At 40.4% G+C, this 25943-nt stretch overlaps 1 protein-coding gene across 5 annotated transcripts in view; it reads right to left on the bottom strand.

Annotated features, from left to right (window-relative positions):
- The window catches only part of thoc1 (THO complex 1), a 57608-nt gene that overhangs the window by 16261 nt on the left and 15404 nt on the right, over positions 1 to 25943 (bottom strand). For 4 of the 5 annotated variants that reach the window (XM_048529100.2, XM_048529103.2, XM_048529102.2 and 1 more), the window contains exons 6-15: positions 25175 to 25223; positions 22439 to 22534; positions 21059 to 21141; positions 20874 to 20956; positions 17127 to 17235; positions 12530 to 12664; positions 11271 to 11371; positions 10260 to 10326; positions 4478 to 4528; positions 2840 to 2910 (exon numbers count right to left, since the gene is read on the bottom strand). In XM_048529100.2, the coding sequence (XP_048385057.1) occupies positions 2840 to 2910; positions 4478 to 4528; positions 10260 to 10326; positions 11271 to 11371; positions 12530 to 12664; positions 17127 to 17235; positions 20874 to 20956; positions 21059 to 21141; positions 22439 to 22534; positions 25175 to 25223 (845 nt within the window). The remainder of the gene's footprint in view (positions 1 to 2839; positions 2911 to 4477; positions 4529 to 10259; positions 10327 to 11270; positions 11372 to 12529; positions 12665 to 17126; positions 17236 to 20873; positions 20957 to 21058; positions 21142 to 22438; positions 22535 to 25174; positions 25224 to 25943) is intronic. The other variant, XM_048529101.2, reaches the window with a different exon arrangement.

The following is a 25943-nucleotide window of genomic DNA, read 5'->3' as shown; positions in this document are numbered from 1 at the left end:
CTGGTATGACAAGTACACTGTGTGCATATGTGCGTAGTATGTGCCTGTGTGGTGGGACATGTGTGATGAGATGCATGTGAGGGTAATGTGAAGTGATTTGGTGTGGTGCGCAATGTGGTAGCAGACAGATGTGGCTTTAAGAGATTGTTTGTGGTGAGAGTGGTGGGTGCTGTAGTTCATATGCATGTACAACTGATCTGTGTGCCATGTATGTGCATGGTGTATGAATACATGTATATAATGTGTGCATGAAATGTGATGCATTTACACGTGGTGTTTGTATGTAATGTGCATGGGCACCGGCATGTTCAGTGTGTGTTGCGATTTGTGATGTGATGGGATAGGGAGATGTGACGTGAGTGTGAGAGAGAGAGAGAGAGAGAGACACAGAGAGAGAGATATGTAGGCAGACAAATATGCAATGCGCACTCAAGACTTGGTGTAATACCAGTGTGTGCATGCATTTACACGTCTGTTGTGAGGCCACCTGCTGAAACACCTCATGTTAAGAGAGTGTCGCTACTTTGGTGTGCAAGCAGGAGACCTGGTGAGTGAACAAGAGAGATCAATTTATTGTGCAAATGTATGACAGAGAGAAGGATCGATCTGGTGTCAATGTGTGTAATGCAGTGTGAATGAATGAGATATCAAGTGTGAGAGAGAAAGCTGTGTTGTGAGAGATAATGGTGCATGCAGCTAACTTATCGGTCATACCTGTGTGTGATAATGTACATGACAGACATGTATAAGTGTAGAGCATGGCGACTGTGTATAATGTGGGTGTGAGATGTGATGTGTGTGCAAACTATGTATGCCTGATGCATGCGCAAGTGCCGGGTGGATGCAGTGTCTGGTCGTGGAAGGACGGGTTGGGTATGCACATGTATGGGCCTGATTGCTCATTTGTGTGTACGCGTGTGTGCGCGCGCGGCGGGGGCATGAAGTGGGGGAAGCACAGTACTGCAAAGGAAAAGTGCTTGCTTGCATGAGCCTGGTGGGCAGGGGATAGTACATGCAGAAACCTGCACACGAGTGCGTGTACATATACAATTGGATTTGTGTGTGTGTGAGCACTTAAGTTTTTGGGGGGGGGGTGTGTGCACACACATGCATGGTGTGTACAGAAGTATGTGTCTGTACATACCAGACATGTGTGCACATTTAACGTGTGGGAGTGCACGTGGTGGAAGTATGCATGCATATGTGCATGGTGGGGTAATGTCTGCAAATGCACGTGGTGGGACAGTATAATTGCATTCACTGTTTTGACTACGTATGTACATGGGATAAGAGTACATGTTTGCATGAATTTGTGCATCCTTGTTCATGCACCCGGTGGGAGTGCATACACGTGCACCTATGTGTATATGCCAAATTTGGTGAGAATGAGCACATATACAAGTTCATATTGTCTGTCAGTCTGTGTGTCCCCCACCCCCTGCTTCCATGTGGGTGTCTGCATGCATGTGCCTCATGAGAGTATGCGTGTTTGTACATACCTGGTGTGTAAGTGTCTGAGCTCAATGAGAATGAATGCATGCACATCTGAGCATATATGGGTGTTGTGCATGCATGTGAGAAGGATAGCATGTGTCTATGCATGCTTAGTGAGTGTATATCTGTACTTGGGTGCACATGTACGTTGCATGTGTATCTCTCCCAATGTGCACACATGCTTCCACATGTCTCACATATGGGGGGGGAACAATGCCCCCTCACAATGTGATGAGAGCGAGTGTACATGCGGGCATGCACACATTGAGTCTGTGCACTTGTACAAGTATGTTTGCACACTTACATGGGTGTTGGGACTGCATGTGAGCACGCAGCATGGTTGCAGAATAAGTGAGTACGTATGTGGCGTAGGGTACGTATACACATGCTTGGTGGAGTTGTATGTGTGTATATGTATAGTGAGAGAGTGTGCACATGCATGCAAGAGTCTGGTGAGTATGTATACACAGGCTTGGTGGATGTGGGTGTATGCACGCACCTGGTGTGAGCGTACTTCCATATGCCTTGTGTTTGTGTGTATATATGAGCCTAGTGGGAGTGGCTGCATGCATGCATTGGCGTGTAGGTGAATGTGTGCATATACACATGCTCATGCAAGTATGTGATGAGAGTCAGAGCACATACGTACATGTGTGCACACTTCTGATGGGAGAATCCATGCCTGTGCCTGTACATGTCCAGTGGGATAAAACACGCGTTTGTGCACAAATGTGGTTGGACTGTGCTTGTGCATGTATATTTTGGGCATGTTTGCGTGCACGTGTGGTGGAAGAGTGCATGTGCATACAGTACGTGTGTAATTTGTGCAGTGGTGTTCGAGGAAGCGAGAAAAAGAATGAACACTTGCTATCTCATAGCAACTTTCCAGACTTCCACTTTTGAGATATGATTAAACACTGCAATCCATCAATGAACAAGTCAGAAAATCATATGGCTCTTGGTTTACATGATATCAATTTAATTTGACACATTTCTCAACATAATATGAATGCAACCTGATACGAAACCAGAAAATATCAGTTACTTAATTTGTGCTGCATTATTTGATAAGAATTGCCTGCTTGAACTTTTTCCAATTCAAATCAAACCTTCATGATAAGACAAATTGCAATCTTGTATGAATAAAATAGAAGTAATCTGACAGAAGCCAGATGGCATGGCATTATTAGTTTCCCCGTTATGCCATGGTATATTAAGAAAGTGAGTCACACTAGACACGTAACAGGATAACTATTTGCCCTTAACGTATATAAAACATATAAAAGTATATATGGTTGAAGAAAAAAAGAATGTTCAAAGTGATATTAAGTTTTAAAAGATATACCTTTCTTTAACAAAACTTGGACAGCCCTCATTTTTCCATGCAATCCAATTTTCTTCACTGTGTAGTATATGCTGTAATCAAATAAAAGTGAATTAATTCTTATTTCATATTAAAACAAATCAATTTGCTTTCACCTCTTCATAAATGTGAAGAATTTTTAAAAGTTTACAGCAATGATTTCATGAGTAAACGCAATTAATAAATTAACGAGCCATATGGAAATTGAACAAAATCTTGTCCAAATTATAGTTCTTTCTGACCAGGTTGTAGAGAGTCATATAAAACAGAAAAAGACCCTTTGGTCCGATATGTCCATGCCAACCGGGTTTCTCAAACTAGTCCCCTTCACCTTCGTTTGACCCATATCCTTCTAAACCGTCCCTAATGTATGTTACATGTTGTAATTGTACCCAACTCTACAACTTGCTCTAGCAGTTCACTCATACAAGCACCACCTTCTGTGTGGAAAAAGTTGCTCCTCAGGTCCTTTTTAAATCTTTCCTCTTAAGCCTATGTTCTCTAGTTTTGAACTCTGCTACCCTGGGGAAGAGACCTTGGCTACTCACCTTATCTATGCCCCTTGATAATTTGTAAACCTCTATTAGATCACCCCTCAACCTTCTGTGCTCTAGGGGTAAATATTCCAGCCTATCTAGCCTCTCCCTATAAATCAAACCCTCTTGTCCATCACTGCCCTATTACATACTATTTGCATCAAAATCCTGAAATTCCCAAATTAACGGCGACTGGGGACCAGTTTCACCAGATGGCCTGCAGTCGTTAAAGAAGAATGCTCACCATCTTTGTAGGGGCAAATATGGTTTATAATTGCCAGTCTCACTAGTCACAGACCAATCCAGAGAATAAATTGAAGAGGTCTCACATTCAGTTTGTACACAAGAACATGAGTAGGCCATTTAGCCCATCAAGCCTGTTACACTATTCAATAATATCATGGCAGATTTGTGGCCTAACTTCATATGCTTACTTTTGGTCTATATCCCTTAATACCTTTCCTTAACAAAATAAATTATTTATCTCAGTTTTAAGTCGAACAACTGGTCTAGCATCAACTGCTATTTGTGGAAGAGAATTCCAAATCTTAAATTCCTTTATGTGTAACATTGTTTCCTAACATCTCTTCCGAACAGTCTCGTCCTAATTTCAGACTGTCCCCTAGTTCTAAAATCACCAAAACAATGGAAATAGTTTATCTTCATCTACCTTATCTCTTCCTGTTAATATCTTGAAGACTTGGATCAGAACACCCCTTGACTTTCTAAATTTTAGAGAAAGCAGGCCTAATTTAGGAAAAACTGTCTTCCTAGAATAACCCTTTCAGTCCATACATCATTCTTGTAAACCTACATTGTACTCCCTTCAGGGTCAATATATCCTTCCTAAGTTTGTGTGCTATTAGTTGACTTTTGCTACAGAATTACAATTGGCCTCGGTGTGCTTGGGACAAAGTAAGGAGCGAAGAAGGGTCAAAGTGAGAAACAAAACAAAACTAAAAGCAAACTTGATCGCGAAAGCAAGTGTGTGTTCAAAGTATTTTTAGTTTTGATGTGGTCATTCAATTCGAATCGAAAACTGACAGGTTGAATTCAGAAATTCAATAAAAAAAATTCAACATACCTCTACCATACTGGAAAATTTCTCTCCATCAGGTGGCGTCTCTTTGAATAACTAGAAAAGTAAATGAGGAACCAAATTGTTAAAAAGACATTTATAATGAAATAATTTGATGATTTGGATGATAATTGATTAATCTAACAAATGTGATATGGATAAAGATAGCATTTCCATAAAAATAATGTAAACTTGAAACAAAGTCTTACAAGAACAGACTGCAATATAGTTTAGTTAAATGTTTAAATCGGCTGTCCAGTTCAAACTGTACCTGGGAACAATCAAAAATCATATCCATTGATATTTAGTGAAAAGCTTCTTAGAAAACGCGTGAACAACAAAATTCAGATTAATACTGCAGCATATTTTCTCAGTGTTCTATGGTTTTCAAAGGTCACAAAACAGGCCATTCTGCCCATCTGACATACTATCATAATCTTTTATTTCCTACCCTGTCATACGTTTATACAGCTTTGCATCAAGTTCATTTACATAATTTATTCCAAAAATTTACATTGATAGCTCGCTCTACATTTTCACCACTTCGGCTCAACAAGTTTCATCAGAACTCCTGATAGAAACTCTTCGCTTCCAAACTATATCGATGACCTCTAATTTTGCTCTTTCTTACCAAAGGAAATATTATCATCTCAGTATTCACCGAATCATAACTTTTCTTTTAAAGACTTAAGTTACCCTCTGTGATTTCTCGCTCATATTTCTGGTTTGTAAATCTTCTCTGCAGCTCTCCAATGTCTCTATTTTCTTAAAAGTATGGTGATCAGAATGTATTGAGTACTTCAAGTGTGGTTGAGCTTAAATTTGTTAAGGGTTTATCTCATTTATCCTGTTTTTATAGTTATATGGCCAAGATATACAAGAACAGGGTAGGCTGTTAACCTCCTTGAGCCTGTGCAGCCATTCAATGAAATTACAGTTGATCTGAAATCCATGTCGATGTATTTACCGTGATTCAAACCCATTAATACCAAAAATATATCAAGGACATTTAAAACTAATAACTGATCCAGTGTCAAATTATTCAGAATATGATGAACCCCGCTATCAGAGAAGGTTCAGCTCAGTATTGTCAGGTCTGTCCATTAGAACCTAATACTGTCCACAATAAACAGACTAGTAGCAGTCAGACACCCAGCTGCAAGAGGTTCATGGTCCCATCCCTGCTGGCACAAATTATCAGAAGGTGTAATGCAAAAATGCAGTTGTTGTTGGGATAATCCACTATATTTGCATTCCTTTTCATCATCAGTATGACAATTTCAGTTCAAAGAAACTCTTCTTCAGTCGCTTGTGGAACACTGGCCTGTAACATTTCAGTTTTCTTCATAAATTTATAATTACAAGTAATTGGTAATTACAAGTACTGTCATATTTAATTAGATCTAATGAAGTCAATATGTACTCTGATAATATGGAGCTTGCAGGATGGGTATCAAAAAGTAGCAATTTCTGAATCACTCAAAGTAACATGCAGGAGTCAGTACAGAAATTGGAAAATAAGACAGATGAATGCATGGTTGCAAAGTTGATTTAGGAGACAAGCTAGAATAGGCATTAGAGTCTCAGGTTAAATGGGGCCTATAAAGTCTAGATGCTAGAGATCTGAAATAGATCGGACTGAATTTCTTGCTGGATGCCTGACCACCGCTATTGGCAAAGGCTTAAGGTAATCAGTAGGGGTGTGGAAACGAGGAGACAATAACAGGGAGGAACACATAAGTATACAAAATAGAGAATAATAAATTACTAGGTTGGGTCAGAATAACAAAAGAAAGAAATAAAATCTAAATCAGGGTTTCTGTGCATGTATATAAATGCACAAATTAGAAGCATGACTGGTGAGTTGCACCTGTAGGTTACCAAGTGGAAATACTTTACTGTGGCTATAACTAAGATCTGGTTCAAGGAAGGGCAGGACTAAGGGTTAGATATTCTTGGATATCCACGAAACAGGAGAGGTCTAAACAGAGTAAACAGCCCTCCGCTCCAACCCCAACCTCACCATCAAACCCGCAGACAAGGGTGGCGCAGTGGTAGTATGGCGCACTGACCTCTACATCGCCGAGGCCAGACGCCAACTCTCCGACACCACCTCCTACCGCCTCCTCGATCATGACCCCACACCCGAGCACCAAACCATCATCTCCAACACCATTCACGACCTCATCACCTCAGGGGACCTCCCACCCACAGCCTCCAACCTCATTGTTCCCCAACCCCGCACGGCCCGTTTCTATCTCCTTCCCAAAATCCACAAACCTGCCTGCCCTGGTCGACCCATCGTCTCAGCCTGCTCCTGCCCCACCGAACTCATCTCCACCTATCTGGACTCCATTTTCTCCCCTTTGGTCCAGGAACTCCCCACCTACGTCCGTGACACCACCCACGCCCTCCACCTCCTCCAGGACTTCCAATTCCCTGGCCCCCAACACCTCATATTCACCATGGACGTCCAGTCCCTGTACACCTGCATTCCGCATGGAGATGGCCTCAAGGCCCTCCGCTTCTTCCTGTCCCGCAGGCCCGACCAGTCCCCCTCCACCGACACTCTCATCCGCCTAGCTGAACTCGTCCTCACACTCAACAACTTCTCTTTTGACTCCTCCCACTTCCTACAGACTAAGGGGGTGGCCATGGGCACCCGCATGGGCCCCAGCTATGCCTGCCTCTTTGTAGGTTACGTGGAACAGTCCCTCTTCCGCTCCTACACAGGCCCCCAACCCCACCTCTTCCTCCGGTACATTGATGACTGTATCGGCGCCGCCTCTTGCTCCCCAGAGGAGCTCGAACAGTTCATCCACTTCACCAACACCTTCCACCCCAACCTTCAGTTCACCTGGGCCATCTCCAGCACATCCCTCACCTTCCTGGACCTCTCAGTCTCCATCTCAGGCAACCAGCTTGTAACTGATGTCCATTTCAAGCCCACCGACTCCCACAGCTACCTAGAATACACCTCCTCCCACCCACCCTCCTGCAAAAATTCCATCCCCTATTCCCAATTCCTCCGCCTCCGCCGCATCTGCTCCCACGACAAGACATTCCACTCCCGCACATCCCAGATGTCCAAGTTCTTTAAGGACCGCAACTTTCCCCCCACAGTGATCGAGAACGCCCTTGACCGCGTCTCCCGCATTTCCCGCGACACATCCCTCACACCCCGCCCCCGCCACAACCGCCCCAAGAGGATCCCCCTCGTTCTCACACACCACCCTACCAACCTCCGGATACAACGCATTATCCTCCGACACTTCCGCCATTTACAATCCGACCCCACCACCCAAGACATTTTTCCATCCCCTCCCCTGTCTGCTTTCCGGAGAGACCACTCTCTCCGTGACGCCCTTGTTCGCTCCACACTGCCCTCCAACCCCACCACACCCGGCACCTTCCCCTGCAACCGCAGGAAATGCTACACTTGTCCCCACACCTCCTCCCTCACCCCCATCCCAGGCCCCAAGATGACATTCCACATCAAGCAGAGGTTCACCTGCACATCTGCCAATGTGGTATACTGCATCCACTGTACCCGGTGGGGCTTCCTCTACATTGGGGAAACCAAGCGGAGGCTTGGGGACCGCTTTGCAGAACACCTCCGCTCAGTTCGCAAAAAACAACTGCACCTCCCAGTCGCAAACCATTTCCACTCCCCCTCCCATTCTTTAGATGACATGTCCATCATGGGCCTCCTGCACTGCCACAATGATGCCACCCGAAGGTTGCAGGAACAGCAACTCATATTCCGCCTGGGAACCCTGCAGCCATATGGTATCAATGTGGACTTCACCAGCTTCAAAATCTCCCCTTCCCCGACTGCATCCCTCAACCAGCCCAGTTCATCCCCTCCCCCCACTGCACCACACAACCAGCCCAGCTCTTCCCCCCCACCCATTGCATCCCAAAACCAGTCCAACCTGTCTCTGCCTCCCTAACCGGTTCTTCCTCTCACCCATCCCTTCCTCCCACCCCAAGCCGCACCCCCCGCTACCTACTAACCTCATCCCACCTCCTTGACCTGTCCGTCTTCCCTGGACTGACCTATCCCCTCCCTACCTCCCCACCTACACTCTCTCCACCTATCTTCTTTACTCTCCATCTTCGGTCCGCCTCCCCCTCTCTCCCTATTTATTCCAGTTCCCTCCCCCCATCCCCCTCTCTGATGAAGGGTCTAGGCCCGAAACGTCAGCTTTTGTGCTCCTGAGATGCTGCTTGGCCTGCTGTGTTCGTCCAGCCTCACATTTTATTATCTTGGAATCTCCAGCATCTGCAGTTCCCATCATCTCTCAAACATTGAAGTTGTCTGAGAACAAGGCAGCATGAATTTAAATGAATTAGCAAATTTCAAGTAGTGAATGGTTAAGATCTACGGAACACTGCTTGGAAGTGTGGACTAAGCATTCAAAAGGAAATCAGATCTTTGAAAACCAAAGTGCACAGTAACAGGGAGAAAGGAGAAGAATAGCACAAGGTGAGATGTTTATTCAAATAACTAGCAGAGTTGCAATGGGCCGAAATGGCTTCCTTCTGAGCTGCAACATATCTGTGATCCTGTAGGATGTACAGGCTTCTTAGTATGATTCTGCAGGGAGTAGGGTACTTTGATTTACCTGGAAACTGCAAAACAAGATCACCTTAAAAGTTTTAAATTGATACAAAACAGAGAAACCAGCAAGTACATTTTCTACCTGCCTCTTCTCTGCCTAAGCTTCCCAAGCTCCGACACTACATTCAGGACATGAATTACCTGGTGTAAAATGAGGACTTGCCACAAGTCTCTATGTCTAAATGTTGTACAGGGTAACTTAATTGAAAATAATTTCAAGGTTAACACACAGTGATTCCTGAGCTATTTACAGGTGGTGTCTTGCTCACGAATGTTCACACTTACGAACTAGATCCCATATTACTTTTACGGATCTGACACACGAATGTTCAGTCATACTTGCAAATGGATATTTTATATTGTACTATATTATATTCTGACTTGAGTACAAATTGACTTATTTAGGACTCAGGAATAGAACTCATTTGTGACCTGGGAACAGCTTTTATAATTAAAGGATGGGAAACTTCAGTGGATAGCTAACATTAGCGGATAATTAAATTGCACTTCAGCGGTGACAAGGGATGCGGGATTAAAATCTAACTGGCATTTAAAAATCCAAAGGAAGGAACTGTCCAATCTTATTTTTCTAATCAACCTGCTCAGAGATGTTATTACACACCTATGGAGCAGGTGTGGTTTGAACAAGGGCCTCCTAGCCCAAAGGTAGGTATAATACTACTGTACCACATCAACACAACCACCCAATTTGAATCCCTGGTTGGAAATGTGAGGTGTAGGTATGAGAGGCAGAGGTGTAATAAGTTACATATGAGACTCAATCCACAGTTCGAGCTTAGCTGAAAGGTACGAGTTTGCCCAAAGTCCTGTCTACCAACTGCCTGCTTTGAGACAATTGGAACTGAACTATCGTACTAATCAGATGTTTCAATCTTGGAGATGGGACATTAAATATAGATGTGAAACTAGGAAAAAAGACAAAGGAAAGATAAAGTTATGAGTTACAATGTGGTGGATTTTCATCAGACAGAAACATTGGACAAGCATATTGACGTACATGGAATAGTGTAGGTTAGATGGGCTTGAGATTGGTATGACAGGTCGGCACAACATCGAGGGCCGAAGGGCCTGTACTGTGCTGTAATGTTCTATGTTCTATCTCTTGTTGTGGTACAACTTAGCAATTAATTCATTCATACCAACCTGATAAACGGCTTTGGTGGTATCTTCAATCCAGAGAGATTGTTCATCAGTCAACACACAAGAGGAACTGTGAAGCAGAATTACACCAGATCACACATCATTTATGATGGTTTTTAATAGCTGCAGACAGTGGGATTGACATGCTTGATTACTACTCATTATTTGTGGTTTCTGTGCTCAAGAACAACATCACCATCCTATATAATCGGACTAAACATCTTCCTCATTAATGTAAGGCTAATTTAATTTCCCATTGCATAACACAGTCTAAGATGCTTGGATTACATCTTATAAAGTTGCTTAAAATATTAACCAAAATCTCAGCCTTATCAAGGCCTTGACAATTTTCAAAGAGGGTGGGGAAGAATGATGCACCGCAGTCTTCATTTTGTAGTCCATGGATGACATGTCTCAATCATATACTTTACAAAGCAAGAAACAGAGCCAAATCTTTTTTTTTCCCCCCAGGGTTTTTTTTTTCTTTAATTGCACACTTACTTTGCATAGTTGTAGCAAAATAGTGAGAATTAGAGGCAGTATTTGGGAATTTTCTAAAAAGGTCCAGGTAGAGCTTTTTCTACTTTTAAGCAAGGGAACTCATGTTCAATTATTTAATCTGGTTAAGAACAGCTTTGGTGTGCATTACATGAGACTCCTGTTTATTTAAACAAAGAAGCTTTAAAGTTATTTCCCTCAAGGAAAAGACTGATTCATCTCAGCCAGGAATGTCCTGACTGATGAAATTCCCATTTCTACACATCAAAAATTTGTTCAGAAATGCAGAATTTTGAAATTACTGCCACAGAAAAGAGTGTCACCGACAGGTTATGCCATTTTTTGTCTCACCTAGCGTCCATCCCATGACTAATGCCTTGGCTATGTTGAGTTTCTTATTGTCCTACAGACAAGTTTATTTGGAAGAATTTACAAAAGTTTTCAAATATACCACCAAACTTAATAACTATCTAGTGCTGCCTCAACTATACACTCATGATTTTCAAAAAAAGTTACCTTTTAAATTTGACTTGACCTTTCAGGTATTGAAACAATATTAAATACTGTAATAGGATATGCCGTCTGAAATTGCTGTCGTTCAGCTGTAGATCCATCAACTAGCAAGAGAGAAAGTAGTCAGTAAATTTGAAAGTGAAATTTTATGAATTCCAGCAAGCAAGTGTGTTGTGACAAATTTTCCATGCAATCGTCTCACAAAATGAATTTTGGAAAATACGAGGAAGGTGGCATCAATTGGCATTGCTATATTGCTATACTCAGGAATAACCTGATGGTCAAAGAACATTCTGGTTTCTAGTATGAAACAACATTTCTAGTAATTTGAAACTGAAAAGATATATTCTAACTTTTACACCATTCTTAGAGGTAAACATTTCGAAATTTGTCAATTTCCAAAAGTGCAGGAATATAATGATGCAACATCATGCATTGATGTCCAAAGAGATTCTACTCCCAAGGTATGGTCACCACTCTCAAAAAAAGCCAACTCTAACAACAGAAAGATTTACGTACTTCACAATTCTGAAACACAAAATTAAAATGGGAGCTGCCTTTCGTAGTCAAACTATAAAATTTAAGTCAGAAATGACTCAGAAACAGGACCGTGCTAGAATGATCGATCATGAAATTAATAAAGGTAGGGGGACTTTATTCTAGATGCTAACTAAATAATACTTGGTCATAGCTTTCATGGATACTTGAAAATAGCAATATTAGGAGAAACAATTCATAACCATTTTATTTAATTCTACACCTTTATGCCTTCAATCTGTAACGACTACCAAGACTGCAGTCAGAAGTTCGTGCTCTCATTATATACTGAAGAGATTTTTGGTTGTGATGCTTATTGCAAATTTGAACTGTTATGAACAGAAATCTGAATTACTCAGCAGTACGTTGCGTATGGTCACAAAATCCCCTCAATTATTCAAAGGTTCATGAAATGTGTTTGTTTCTGCAATTTAAGTAACAGATAAATAAATGTGACAAAGTCATATTTACTTATATGCAATGAATTATCCACCTTTTGAGAGACAGAATATGTTTGCAATTCAAGAAATCTCTTCCGCATTATGTTTGTAATAGGCTAGTTTAATAAAGTTGTGTATCTACTACACAATATGTTAAGTAGGAAATTGAGTTTGATTATGGAATCTACAAAAAAAATCACTGATAAAACTAATCACTTGTGTATTCAATTCTATTTCAAAAACAACTGTAAAGCAAATGACACTGATAAATTATCAACAAAATACCTTTTCACTAGTCAAAAATTTAGCGAAGTAAACATGTTCCTCCCCTGGAGGTTTTAATTCTTCATGCTTCTTTTTTGAAGCCTGCATATCATCCAGTTTGTAGCTTCTGAAAACATCCAATACCTCATCGGAATGCTTTAAGGTAAATTGACGTAAGTGGGTTAGTTATTGCTAGAAAAAGACACCTGTCAAACCATTTCGCTTGTATGCATCAGGACATAGCCGAGAACATCAAGTAAATGGGTTAACACACAGACCATTCAATTATACAGAACTAAATATTTTACAAACACAGAGGTAGTCTTTTTGTATCATGCAGACTCTTCACTGGTTTCATACTGAAATTAATTGATCGAACCCAACGAAAGACAAAATAAACTGCACAAAATTAAATAATTAGATCTCATCTTCTGTAAATCATTACACAATTTTTGGCCATGTATTTTTCATCCACAGTAAGTTGAGTCTAACAAAGGAAGTCTGGTCAAAGAAAGTTCAACCCTTAAATTCTAAATGGATATATCAAAGCTCAGTAACATGTGAAGTTCCTATAATTATAATTAGATGTCCAATTACTGAAGCATCCCCAGCCTGGCTACTACATGTAGAACATGCAGTGGGGAGACATTAAATCTTTGGGGTGACTGGGTGGCTAATTCACAACAGCAACACTAACAGTTGTTCATATACAGATCAACTACCATAATCAAAACACAGCTGTTTTTCTATTAAGGTATTTGCACCACAAACTCACAAACACAACGTCACACAAAGCCAGCAGCGGCACCAAGTTGACCTGGAAGAGTTCACCGGGTTTTTGTAGATAGCAGCCAAACAAAAATCAGCATGCTTATTGTAGCTGGCAAATGTGTGAAACCCAACTACTGAAGATATTAGCTGTCTAAGTTTCTGTGGCTGCTGACTGTAAAAGGATAAAAATCACATTAGCAGCAATTAAAAGAATATTCATTCAAGTCATTTCTGGGATTAAGGGATTATGTTACATTCGGTGAACTAGTTGGGCCTGTGCCTGTTAAAAATCTAGAAGAATGAGAAGTGATCTGACTAAAATGTACAAGATCCTGAAGGCATCTGACAAGACAGATTCTGAGGGCGTCCTTCTCTTGTAGGAAAGTAAAAAACCAGGGAATACAGTATAAGTTTGAGAAATTTGACCCAGTGACAGTGAAGAAATGGTGATATATTTCTAAGTCAGGATAGTGAGTAGCTTGGAGAGGAAGGTGCAGGTGGTGCTGTTCCATCTGGTACTGTCTATTAAATCTTGGTGAATTTCTGCAGTGCATATTGAAGTCGGTACACACTACTTTTAATATATATCAGTGGAATACAAAGTCAGGTTATTTTGTTTGAAGGTTGAGAGATGACTTAATTGAAACATATAAAATAATCAGAGGGTTAGATAGGGTGGATAGGGAGAACCTTTTTCCTAGGATGGTGACGGCGAGCACGAGGGGGCATAGCTTTAAACTGAAGGTTGAAAGATATAGGACAGATGTCAGAGGTAGTTTCTTTACTCAGAGAGTAGTAAGGGAATGGAACGCTTTGTCTGCAATGGTAGTAGATTAGCCAACTTTAGGTACATTTAAGTCTCATTGGATAAGCATATGGACGTACATGGAATAGTGTAGGTTAGATGGGCTTCAGATCGGTGCGACAGGTCGGCACAACATCGAGGGCCAAAGGGCCTGTACTGTGCTGTAATGTTCTATGTTTTTTTTTAATTCATTTGCGGGATATATGCATCACTGACTGGCCAGCATTTATTGTCCATCCCTAGTTGCCCTTAAGAAAGTGGTGGTGAAATACTTGAACCACTGCAGTCCACCTGCCATGGGCTGACCCACAAGGCCATTCGGGAGGGAATTCCAGGATTTTAACTCAATGATAGTGAATGAATGGCGATGTATTTCCAAGTTGGGATGGTGACCGGCTTGCAGGGGAACTTGCACATGGTGGCGTTCCCATATATCTGCCGCCCTTGTCGTTCTAAATGGAAATGGCTGTGGGCTTGGAAGCTGCTGTCTGAGATTCTTTGGTGAATTTCTGCAGTGCATCTTGCAGATAGTACACACTGCTGCTAGTGAGCATTGGTGGTGGAGTGAGTGGATGCTTGTGGATGTAGTGCCAATCAAACTGGATAGTGTCAAGATTCTGAAGTGTTTTTGGGGCTACACTCATCCAGGCACGTGGGAACGATTCCATCACAGTCCTGACTTGTGCCTTGTAAATGATGAACAGGCTTTGGGGAGTTCGGAGGCGAGTTATGCATTGCAGTATTCCTAGCCTCTGACTCACTCTTGTATCCACTGTGTTTATGTGGTGAGTCCAGTTGAGCTTCTGGTCAATGATAACACCCAGGGTGTCGATGGTAGGGGAATTCAGTGATTGTAATATCATTGAATGTCAAGAGACAGCAGTGAGATTGTCTCTTGTTGGCAATGGTTACAACCCAACATTTGTCTGGTGCAAATGTTACTTGCCACTTGCTAGCCCAAGCCTGGATACTGTCCAGTTCTTATTGCATATGAATATGGATTGCTTCAGTAACTGAGGGGTCATGAATGATGCTGAACACTGCAATAAGCAAACATCCCTTCTTCTGACTTAATGATGGAGGAAGTTCATTAATGAAGCAGTTGAAGTGGATTGGCCTAGGATACTACGTTGAGGAACTCCTGCAGCGATGTCCTGGAGCTGAGATGGCTGATAACAACCTCAGCCATCTTCCTATGTGTCAGGTATGACTCCTCGCACTGAACAGTTTGCCCTCAAAACCCATTAATTCCAGTTTTGCTAGGACTTCTTGATGACACATTTGGTCAATGCAGCCTTGATATCAAGGGCTGTCATTCTCACCTCACCTCTGGAATTTAGGTCTTTCGTCCATGTTTGAATCAAGGCTGTAATGAGACCAATACCAATGTGTACACTCTGCCAGGTTTGCTCTCACCACTGCCCTGCATAACTGAAGTATAGTCTGCCTACCTCTGTATTCAAATCCCCTTGCAATAAATAATAATATTCTATCAGTGTTCTTAAGAACTTTCTGCATCTACATACTAACATTTTGAGATTTATGCACAAAGACACGTGAATAAGGACTATTTAAGCTCAGTAGTCTGATGGGTTATAGGTTGGGCACCACTATTCTCCAGCAAAAAACAATCTGTCTGCCATCATCTCACTCTTCACTAGAAATTTCCTAGACTGTCTCTTTACCTCTGTGACACCCTGGGCCACTCCTTCTTCACTCCCAACATTCCCACTGCAGATTTCCATGCCAGCACAAGATAAGCGAAAGGGAGGCAATGGCATTGCAATAATGTCAATGGATTATTAATGATCTTGGGACAAAAGCTTAAATCTCATCACAGCAGCTGGTAGAATTTGAATTCAATAAGAAAAAAAAAACAAGAAAAAGACGTCAAATTCATAGCTAGTGTAAGTAACGGCCATGAAACCAACCATTGTGAAAACCCAGCAGTTTCACTAATGCCTTTTAGGAAAGGAAATCTATTATTCTTGCCCAGATCCATAGCAATGTAACTGATTATTAATTACTTTCTGAAATTGCCCATCAACTATTTAAATTGAGAAGAATAGGGGATGGACAACAAAAACTGTCCTTGCCACTGACACCATTGATAGGACATTCCCCAGTCCTATTCCTGATGAACATAAAAGAAATTTAAAATGTGCACTCTTACCAATTCATGCCTCACTGATCACAGACCCAAAAGCTCCTTCCAGATGATTTATGGGCACTATTTTCATTAGTATATTTTATTACCTCAGTGTGGTTCACTCCACATTGCGAAAACCAAAAATTGTTTTGGTGGTCATTTTGCACAACATCTGATCCCGTGAACCAAAGCCTCCAGCAGCCTGCAATTTTAACTGTCCTCCTTTTTCTCACATTGATATTTCTGGCCTTAGTTTAGTGCACTGTTTCAACAAATCTCAATGGAAGCTCAAGAAATTGTACCTTATCACTCCATTCAGCACTTCAAGCCTTCTCAACTTGTCACTGAGTTCAACAATTAAAAATCATAATCTTCGCCCCCATCTTTAATTTCTTTCCTTTACATTTCACATTGTTTTGCTTTAACTCAAGAACTTAAACTGTTCATTATGCCACAATTTACCTTTGGGAATTATTTTGTTTCTTTACTTGTCCCATTACTACTAAACTCTTATCTATTGACTTCTGTCGTGTGCTGTACCACACAATCCCTTGCATTCTTTTCCCTCCCCTCCCTCCTTTTCACTGCCTTAATACTTCTAACTTTCCCCAGTCCTATTCAAAATTATCAACATGAAACATTAACTCTCTCTGCATAGATTTTGTTGGACTTGCTGAATTTTGAAAAATTCCAAGCTTCAGGAACAGGTATTGCAACTACATCACATCCTCCAAAAATAACTTCTACAAATTTCCAGGGCCTCTGAGAATTATACCAATCCAACACCATCATCTGATGAACACAAGTTTTGTTTTTACAGAACAGAAGCAGAATAAAAGAGGTATTTTTTAAAGAGATAGAGCTACATCTTATTCATGAACAGATAATTTTACCTTTAGAAATATCTTCCAAGAAATTTTTTCATAACATTGCAAGGGATTTCTGAAAAAATCTTGAAGTGACCAAAACTTCCGGTATAAGTTATAATCAATTGGAACAGAGCTAGTTAAAACAGAAATATAAGTGTTAACACTCATTAAAGCAAGAGCAGAAAACTATTAAACTAGAACTCTATATCTGGCAAGAGTAAGATAATATTTAGCATGCAAGCCCTGTAAGCTGTAACAAAAATTTGATCCCCTGGTTCAGATCTAACAGCCAGTATACTATTTGAAACAGGATTGTGAACAAGTAAATAACATCAACAAAGAAATAACCTAACAGCTTATAAAGGCAGTAAACATGAAGCCTAAACTGATTATTACACATTTAAGAGAATCCTGGCTGTCAAGTCCAGAACCAGGACATAGCCATGGACTTTCATTGTAAGGGTCCAAACACATGACATAATTGGCCATTTTAGGCATGAAACAGCTTGGTCGAATCTTGCTGCCTGTAGAGTAAACATCTCCATAATAAAGTTTCTGCTCCTTCTTGAAACCTAACAGGAGAAATCTGGCGACAAGAATGGGATAAAAAGTGCTTTTAAAAAGCCTTCACTTCAGGAAAGAGGTGCACAGTGCAGCACGCCACATGCTCCAACTATACAGGAATACTGTAACAAGTACCCTACAAGAGGGAAATATTTTGAGCCAGGGACGTAGACTCGGAGATAAGCATGCATCCTTAGGAATACCTTGTTTAAAATGGAAAGAAGTAACATTGTACAAACATTTCCGTGGTACATCTTGCCACATAGACCCTTCCCATTTGAAAAAAAACTATGACAGAAATTTTGGCTCCAATGGTCAAAGTACAGACAACTGGAACTCCTACACAGAGACATTTTTTATTTCAAGTTGACAAAATAGAAGCAGATACACTTGTCCCTGCATCCCTAACTATTATTACCAGGGGAGATGGTTGTGGGTGGGGGATGCTGTTTTCTAAGAAGGGTATTGTTTCTTATGAAGAAATAATAGGAATTCTACGGAACCATTTTTTACAAGAAAACACCAGTGATTTCTGAAGGTTCAGCTTCTACAAATCCAATGCAGCTTTGATGTGGAGATGCCACTGTTGGACTGGCGTGAACAAAGTCAGAAGCCACATGACACCAGGTTATAGACTTACAGGTTTATCTGAGATCACAAGTTTTTGGAGCACAGCTCCTTCAGCAGGTGACTTTTTGTGATTTCAAATAAAACTGTAAATGACATTACCGGAGAGATACTGGTGTGTAAAGATGTGAAGAATTCCAGGAGAGATTACTAACAGAAAAGAGCATAGAAAGCTCTGGATGTATCAATCTCACTGAAACTAACTGCCAAGGCAGTCAAACTAGAGCATGACAGTTCACAAGATGGCAGCTAACTGACGATCACCAACACACAATCGAAACTACCATCAATGCAGAAAAACAAGTCAAGCAGCAGCAAACTGCTGATCATAAAGAAGCTGTAAGCAAAGTTTGCAGCACAAAAGGGCACACTGAATGGGTATTTTTGAGGAAGAAGCATGAATGATATACAGCAAAAATACAGAAACCAAAGAGTTGAAAGATCATGTACATGGTACAAAAGGGGATGAGAAAAGCCCAGACTCTCTAAAGAGGAGCTGTTATTAAACACATTGGTCATTGCTGAAGACAGAAATCAATCCTGGGACACTCCCTTACAGGATGGCAAATTGGTAAGAATGGGTGCGGACACCAGAACAGTAGTTTCATTGATTCATGAAAGACTATATCGAAAGCAGCTGAATCACCAGAAAAACTGCAGCAGGAGCATATGCAGGCAAAGTGGTGCCTTTAAAGGATTGTATCAACGCAACTGTTGAGTTATATGGTCAGTCTGAAGATCTATCCTTACACAATACCAAAGGAAATTTCCCTACTTTACTGGGAAGAACATAGTTGGAGAAAAGCAAACTCAACTGTGATGAAGTAAGTAGCTTATCAGATTCTGAGAATCTGAGACTGATATATCGCAAAATTCTAAAGAAATATGCCACTGTTTTCTGTATGGATTTGGAAAGCATGGAAAAGATCTCTGTCAAACTGAAAATCAAGGATGAAAATCAAGCAAAATGCTTCAAGGTCAGTTCTGAGGAAGGGTCACCAGACCCGAAATATTAACTCTGTTTTCTCTGCTACAGATGCTGCCAGACCTGCTGAGCTTTTCCAGCAACTTTGTTTTTGCTTTAAGGCTAGATCAGTTCCTTCAGCAACCAGACGAAGCTTAAGGCAAAATGAGGGATGCTGGTCAAGACAGGAGTCGTTGATTTCTAAATGAGACTGGTTGGGCCATGCTTATCATATCAGTGAAGAAGAAGGATGGATCAGTGCACATCTCAGGTGATTTTAAAGTCAGTATTAATCTGGTACTGAGCGCTGAGCAGTATCCCTTGCCTCTAATCAATGACCTATTTGCTGGACTAGCCGAATGTCAGGTTTTCAGTAAGACAAACCTATCTCCAAGTGAATGTAAATCCAGGATCAAAGAAATACTTTATTATTACACATTGGACTACGCAGATTCAAGATACTATAACACTTGTTTTTGTTTTCTGTCATTTTTGGATAAAACAGAGCAGAGAATTGAAGGTGACCTTTGGACAGAAGGCAGCAGTTTTCTTTTAAAACAAAAGAACAAAAACCGATTCATTTATATACCTAGTCTGAAGCTAATTGCAGGCTGATTCTTGTTTAAACTCTACATGTTTCGATTCTGGAGAGACATGGGAATCAACATCCTCCAGAGCATATTACCCGATTCTGTTTATATGATTGTAAACATTGTCTGATGTAACAGGGGGAAAAGTGTTGTGTAATTTTGCAAGAACAGTGGATTTTCACTTTAAGCATCTGATCATATAACAATGTTGACATCATTGGCCAATTTGGATGGGCAACAGCTTAGTCTAACACAGATTTTTACTGTACAAACACTTTCAGAATAAAGCTCCTGCTGTGAAAGGTTTTAGTGTCTTGGTCTTTTCTGGAACTTAACAAGTCTCGAAACAAAAGATATGCCATTCAGGACCAAGATGAGGAGGAACTTTTCCAACAGACAGAGGTGGATCTTCAGAAGTTCAGTCATTAACTAAGTTCAAGAACGACATCGATACATTTGTAAATAATAATGCAAGTGATCTGGAAAACCTAAGAATATGCTTTTGAAATAGATGATCAACTATGATCAACAATGGCACTGCAGATTTGCAGGGTTGAATGGCCTATTTCCCGCTCCTAGCTGGTGACTTCAGGGAATCACAGAACAGTTAGTGCAGAAGGAGGCCGATAACGCACTGTCTCTCTGCACTGGTTATCCAAATGAGCTTTATGCCTTTGTGCTTTTCTTCTATTTTTTCCCCATAGCCCCACGATTAATTTTAATCTAATAATTCATACTTAAGTGTGAAACTTAATGACTTCATTCCTGTTTAGTTGCTCCTCAGTGGACCTTAGTTGGGAGAAATGTTTGGAAGAATATGCAGGTAAATTAGGTGTCACAGGAATGGAAGAGGGAGGCTCAGACAACCAACAGCACCAGCTGGGCCAAACAGAACTCTCAGTCCAGAAACAGGCAATGTAATTCTATGCTCTCAATAGTATTCATTTAACTTAAGTTTAAATACTCATGCATTGACAAGGGCTAAGCATTTCTGAACTTCTCCAAGGCTAACAAAAAGATTTTCACCAAGTTGTAGTCGGCTCCTCGTCACCTGTCTCTCCTTCTTCAACTTCCATTCCATCCTCTCTGTCTTCCGTGTGCTGAAAATTCTCAAAATACATTTAAATTATTAATCATACAAAAACAAAAATAATTAGAGGTATGTAGCACTATAACTTTTGCACTTTCAGTAAATTCTAATAAACACTCACCTTCAGCCCTAGCGTGCTGTCCTGTTCATTAGTGTTAAACACAGTGACATTTTCCAGGTTAAACTGACTTTGCAAATTAAGCCCTGAAATAAAAAAAGAACACATTACAGAAGTACGGTAAGTTAGATCCCAGTTTCTGAATCTGTGATCACTACAGTTACTTCTGTGCCATAGCTTTAAAAATGTTTTTCTTGACATGTTGATTGTTGGAGATGAATGTGATGAAGTTCCTGGCTTGGAGAATTTACACAGCAGAGTGAATCGCACCATGCCTAGCCTTCATTCTCTGGCCAAAAGAACTTGGTATTGTTTCCTTTTATCACCCATTTTTCTGGTATCAAAATATAAAGGTTTATGCTGTTGGAGAAGCTGTCATAATATCAGAGGCACCAACAGCAGGCTAAAAGTACAAGCAGCAACAATTTGGTCAAAGCATGAAAGCATTAAAACAAATATGATGTAAATAGAGGAACATGCTCAAGTACAAACAGGCAATGAACCAGAGATCAGTGAAGGTGAAAATTCGAAGAGGTAAGTCAAAAATCAATGAAATAGAACATTATTGTGTAAAACAAATCACAAGGAAAAAGAAATAAGCAAAGCTGAGTTCTTTGAAAGTTGTATCACAGGTGGACAGGGTGATTAATGAGGCATTTAGCATGCTTGCATTCATTGCTCAGTCATGATCATAACCATCAGCTACTGAAAGGAATTTGTTGCAATAAAAGACACAATGCGCGTCACAAATGGGAGTAAAGGAAATAGATGCTGAGGAAGGAGGAAAGACTAGAATGGGGGACAAGACAAAGTGTTTTTTCAGGGAACTTCTACCAGTAATGGGAGATGAAGGTTGCAAGAGAAGGGCGAGAGAGACGGACAGACAGAGGCTGGGGATGTGGTGGGACAAAGGACACAGCCTGGCAGAGGGTGGGGTTGGAGAGATGGGGGTGAGAGAAAATTGGGACACAGTGAGAAATGGAGAGCAAAACAGAACTGCTCACACTTCCTGGTTGTGAGAATTCTTTAATATGATTAGCTACTTGGTCTTTTTGATGGCATCACTGTTGAGGGAAGTCTGAGACCTTTCGTAGCTGATTTCAGAATGAAATTAGTCTCGCAAAATGTGAAAACTACTCCATTGAGATTGCATGCTTTCTTTGAGGTCAGCACTAAGTGCATTCTCTTCACCATCAACCAAAAAAATCTTGGTCCTGGTCATAGTTTTGTTGAGAGACATGAAACTCCATAACTACTTTTATGGTACTCCACGAGGTGTACAGGTAGATGGCCAACGTATAAAATGAATTCTACCTAATAGTCACTACATTGAAGGTGCACAAGTAGCAATGGAGGTTCCTTGAAATTATTCTAACTTCTTACCTGACTTTTCTGATAAAGGAAACAATCTGGCCAAGAATAACTGAATTCTTCCACAGAAAACAGTGTTTTGTGATTTGGAAAGTCTTCGTAGCAGATCTGCAAAATTATTTACACTTAGTGAAAAACATAAAAAGGCATGACAACAGAAAAAAAACAGTGGGAACTGTAGCGTACAATATTATGAAATAGAGATGAAGCCATGCACTCACAACTCCATTATCTGACTTGTCATTATGTTAGCGAAATGTGTCAAGTGAAAAGAGAGCAGTTACAAAGATGGTCTTGAAAGTCCTTCACCTGGTGGAAGTTCAGAATCTCTGAGAAGATGCGCTTGGTTGGTCGGGGGAAGCGGAGGGTGTTGGGGAGACTAATTCTTTGATTCAGACACACAATATCACAAATTTGTTTAAAATTAATCATTCAATAATAGAATTGAGAGAATTCCTTAATTATTCCAGTTACCAATAACTGCAAACATCATCTGGGAATAGCAGGAGTCAAGGGACATGATTAAGTAGGAAAGATATCAGCAATGTGCATTTAACCTATGCTTTTACGACCTGCCTGTATTTGATGTGTGTGGACCGATTTAATTATACCTGCCTTAGAACAGACTATGCCAGTTTCTAGCTGCCAAAGGTTACAAGTATGATTGGTTGAATTGTTTTGCAGGCATCATTGAGTAGAATTACATTTGGAATAGGGGAGTTCACGTTAAAAACAAATAGCACAATACAACGAACCCAACCCTCCTGACTCTAAAATACATTAATAGAGTAGCATACTGTAAATAGACACAATGAATCCATGAAATTTTAATTTGCAATTGTACCATACTGAGGTTGAAGTAATCTGATACTAACTGAAGGAGGCCACATCAATAGTCAGAAGCCATAGGACATAGGAAAAAGTAACGGGAGAAATATACATGCAGACAGTGATGAGGGTGCAGAGAAGATTTGTGAGGATGATACCAGGAATCTGTGGGCATATTTATCGACTAAGAATTGGCAAGCTGCATCACTTATCGGTTGAAAACAGGCTGAAGTACAGATGTACAAAAAAAATTACAAAGCTTTAGACAGTGCAGGTACAGAGAAAATATTGCCTCTTCTTACAAACAGCAGAACAAGAGGACATAAATATCAGATATTCACCAAGAAATAAGAAATTCAGATGAATAATGTGGCACGTGGAATGATTAAAGCAAACAGCAGCCATGGATTTAGAGTGAAGTTCAACAAGTGTGAGAGACAGAGAATAGTACACTCAGAGGTGGGAAAATGGGAGAGGCCTGAATGAAGTACAAACAGGACATTGACTTGTTGGGCTGAGGAGCTGTTTCTGTGCCATATATGCCCTCTAAATTCCAATGCTGAGTTTAATGGATTGTGGTTTTCTATAGTTAAAGAAACCTGAAATGAATGACTTGACTTTCACGCTTAGGTTCTGCAGTTATGTTTCACCCAATGGATAAAGCCTCTGTGTACTTTACCCTCATGTACAGCAAGGCAGCCAACTGATTATTGAAAAAGAAATGGTTGAGAGAATTTTCAGGAAGGGCTGGTTATAAAAAGACTAAAAATGATCTTTGAGACAATTCGGGTGCACAGACTGCAGAAATGAAATGCATCAAATTAAAATCATCTGTGGTTTAAAAGAACTAAGCAATTTTACCATTATGTTGAGGAACAGACAGCTATCAATAATAAAGCAAGGTAAATGCAACTATCTCAGATTGAGGGTGTAGTGCACACACGATGCAATAAATAAACAAAATGTGCAACCCTAATGAAAACCCTCCTTGGAAATAGTAGTCACGTGGGGCCTCATGACAACTGAGTTTGTTACATAATGGTGTCGGACACAGAGAACAGCACAGGAAAAGAAAGATTTATGTTTTCTAAGGAGTATTTACAAAATTATTTAAAAGCTCATGCTTTTGCAAGATCCACAGCCGAACTGAAACCACTTCAAATAAAATCCAAGAGCTCATTTCCTTATCATAACAACATATTCAGGTTTTTATCAATCTACAATTTTGGTGGAAAATATTTTCTCACAGAATAAAGAATATCAAAATGCGAGTTAAGTATAATTTTAACTAGGCTTAAAATACCAATAAGTTGTGAAAATATTTGTTGTAATTTTGTGAAATGTGTGCTACTTCTTAGTTTACACAAATTTGATTCAGGGTTTATTGTCTGAGATGCAGAATTAGTCAGTATCACTTGCTTAAATTCAGAGCCCTGGAGAACATAATTGACTTGTACTGTTTTGAGCGCACTTGCAGCAGGATAAACGATAAACAATAGCTGCTTTTCTCATGAAGGTAGAAATCATTACTTGTGTTAGGCACAAGAAAAGCTGTGTGGACAGCCCACTAATTGTAATGAGCTGTCACTAAACCTTCAATATTATCACTTCCGTATGTTCTCGTAAAATAAATGATCTGTTAGCTTTAACCTGAACACAACCGCCAGACAGCCTTCTACTGACTTGCATCTCACTTACGGCTTGTTCAAGGTATCACAGTTCAAGAAAAAGTATTAGCTTTGAGGCACATTATCCCATTTACACGTGTGAGGTACATAGTTGGTCAAAACGATCGCTGTATTTAAAAAATTGCCTTTCTGCACAACACCTGAAGATAATACCAAACAGATCTTGCTTATACAAGTATTTAACGCAAAATAGGATAGTCAAGTCTAGAGTGGTTGATTGATTGCCACTTACCATTGCACATTCTTAACAAGTAGTTTTTTCCAGCAGAGTAAAATGTTGCCTAAAAGCAAAACACAATCATGACTACTTTACACTAATTTATCTTCCACTGTTGAAAGCATGCTTATTATCTGATTTTTTGAAACGAAATCCAACATGTATTAGAAACCAAACTTCCAGGCAACACATTTTCTAAGCACTATGCCTTTGTTGCCTTTCAACCAAACATGGGGAGATATTTAAAGTAATCCTGCAGTAATGCCTCTCCATTTATCTTCCCTGGGAAAAGCCGATGGCCTTCACTTGATGCCTGCACTTCAAATACAACAAAACTGTCTTTGACATGTTTTTGGACATTGAGAATGTGAAAGACACATGCTTGAACAAATACTTTCCTTCCACCATAAGATGATGAACAGTGATGTGCCCTGATGATTGCACATGTTCAGTTCCACCTGCAACTTGCCAGACAGTAACCATGCTCACCCTTTTTCTGTCCTGCCTCTCCGCCTTCCCAGCTTTGATGTTACCAAGTTCACAGAGAACAAAACTCGCAGTCGTTTATATCAGTAATTGGCCAACACTTAGAAAAAACTCAGAATTGCATACATTAGTAACCAGACAACACTTAGATTCAAGATTGGGCTAAAAAACGTGAAATAAGTTTTACATCAAACAAATATCAAGCAATGATCAACTCCAACAAAAGGGATTCTGATCAACTCCACTTGACATTCAATGGCACTGAGATCACAGCATTCCCCAGAATCACCATTCATCA

This window comes from Stegostoma tigrinum, chromosome 5 (genome assembly GCF_030684315.1).
Source record: "Stegostoma tigrinum isolate sSteTig4 chromosome 5, sSteTig4.hap1, whole genome shotgun sequence".
NCBI lineage: Eukaryota > Metazoa > Chordata > Chondrichthyes > Orectolobiformes > Stegostomatidae > Stegostoma > Stegostoma tigrinum.
The sequence above is the reverse complement of the archived record's forward strand: the minus strand, read 5'-3'. Positions and strand labels throughout refer to the sequence as shown.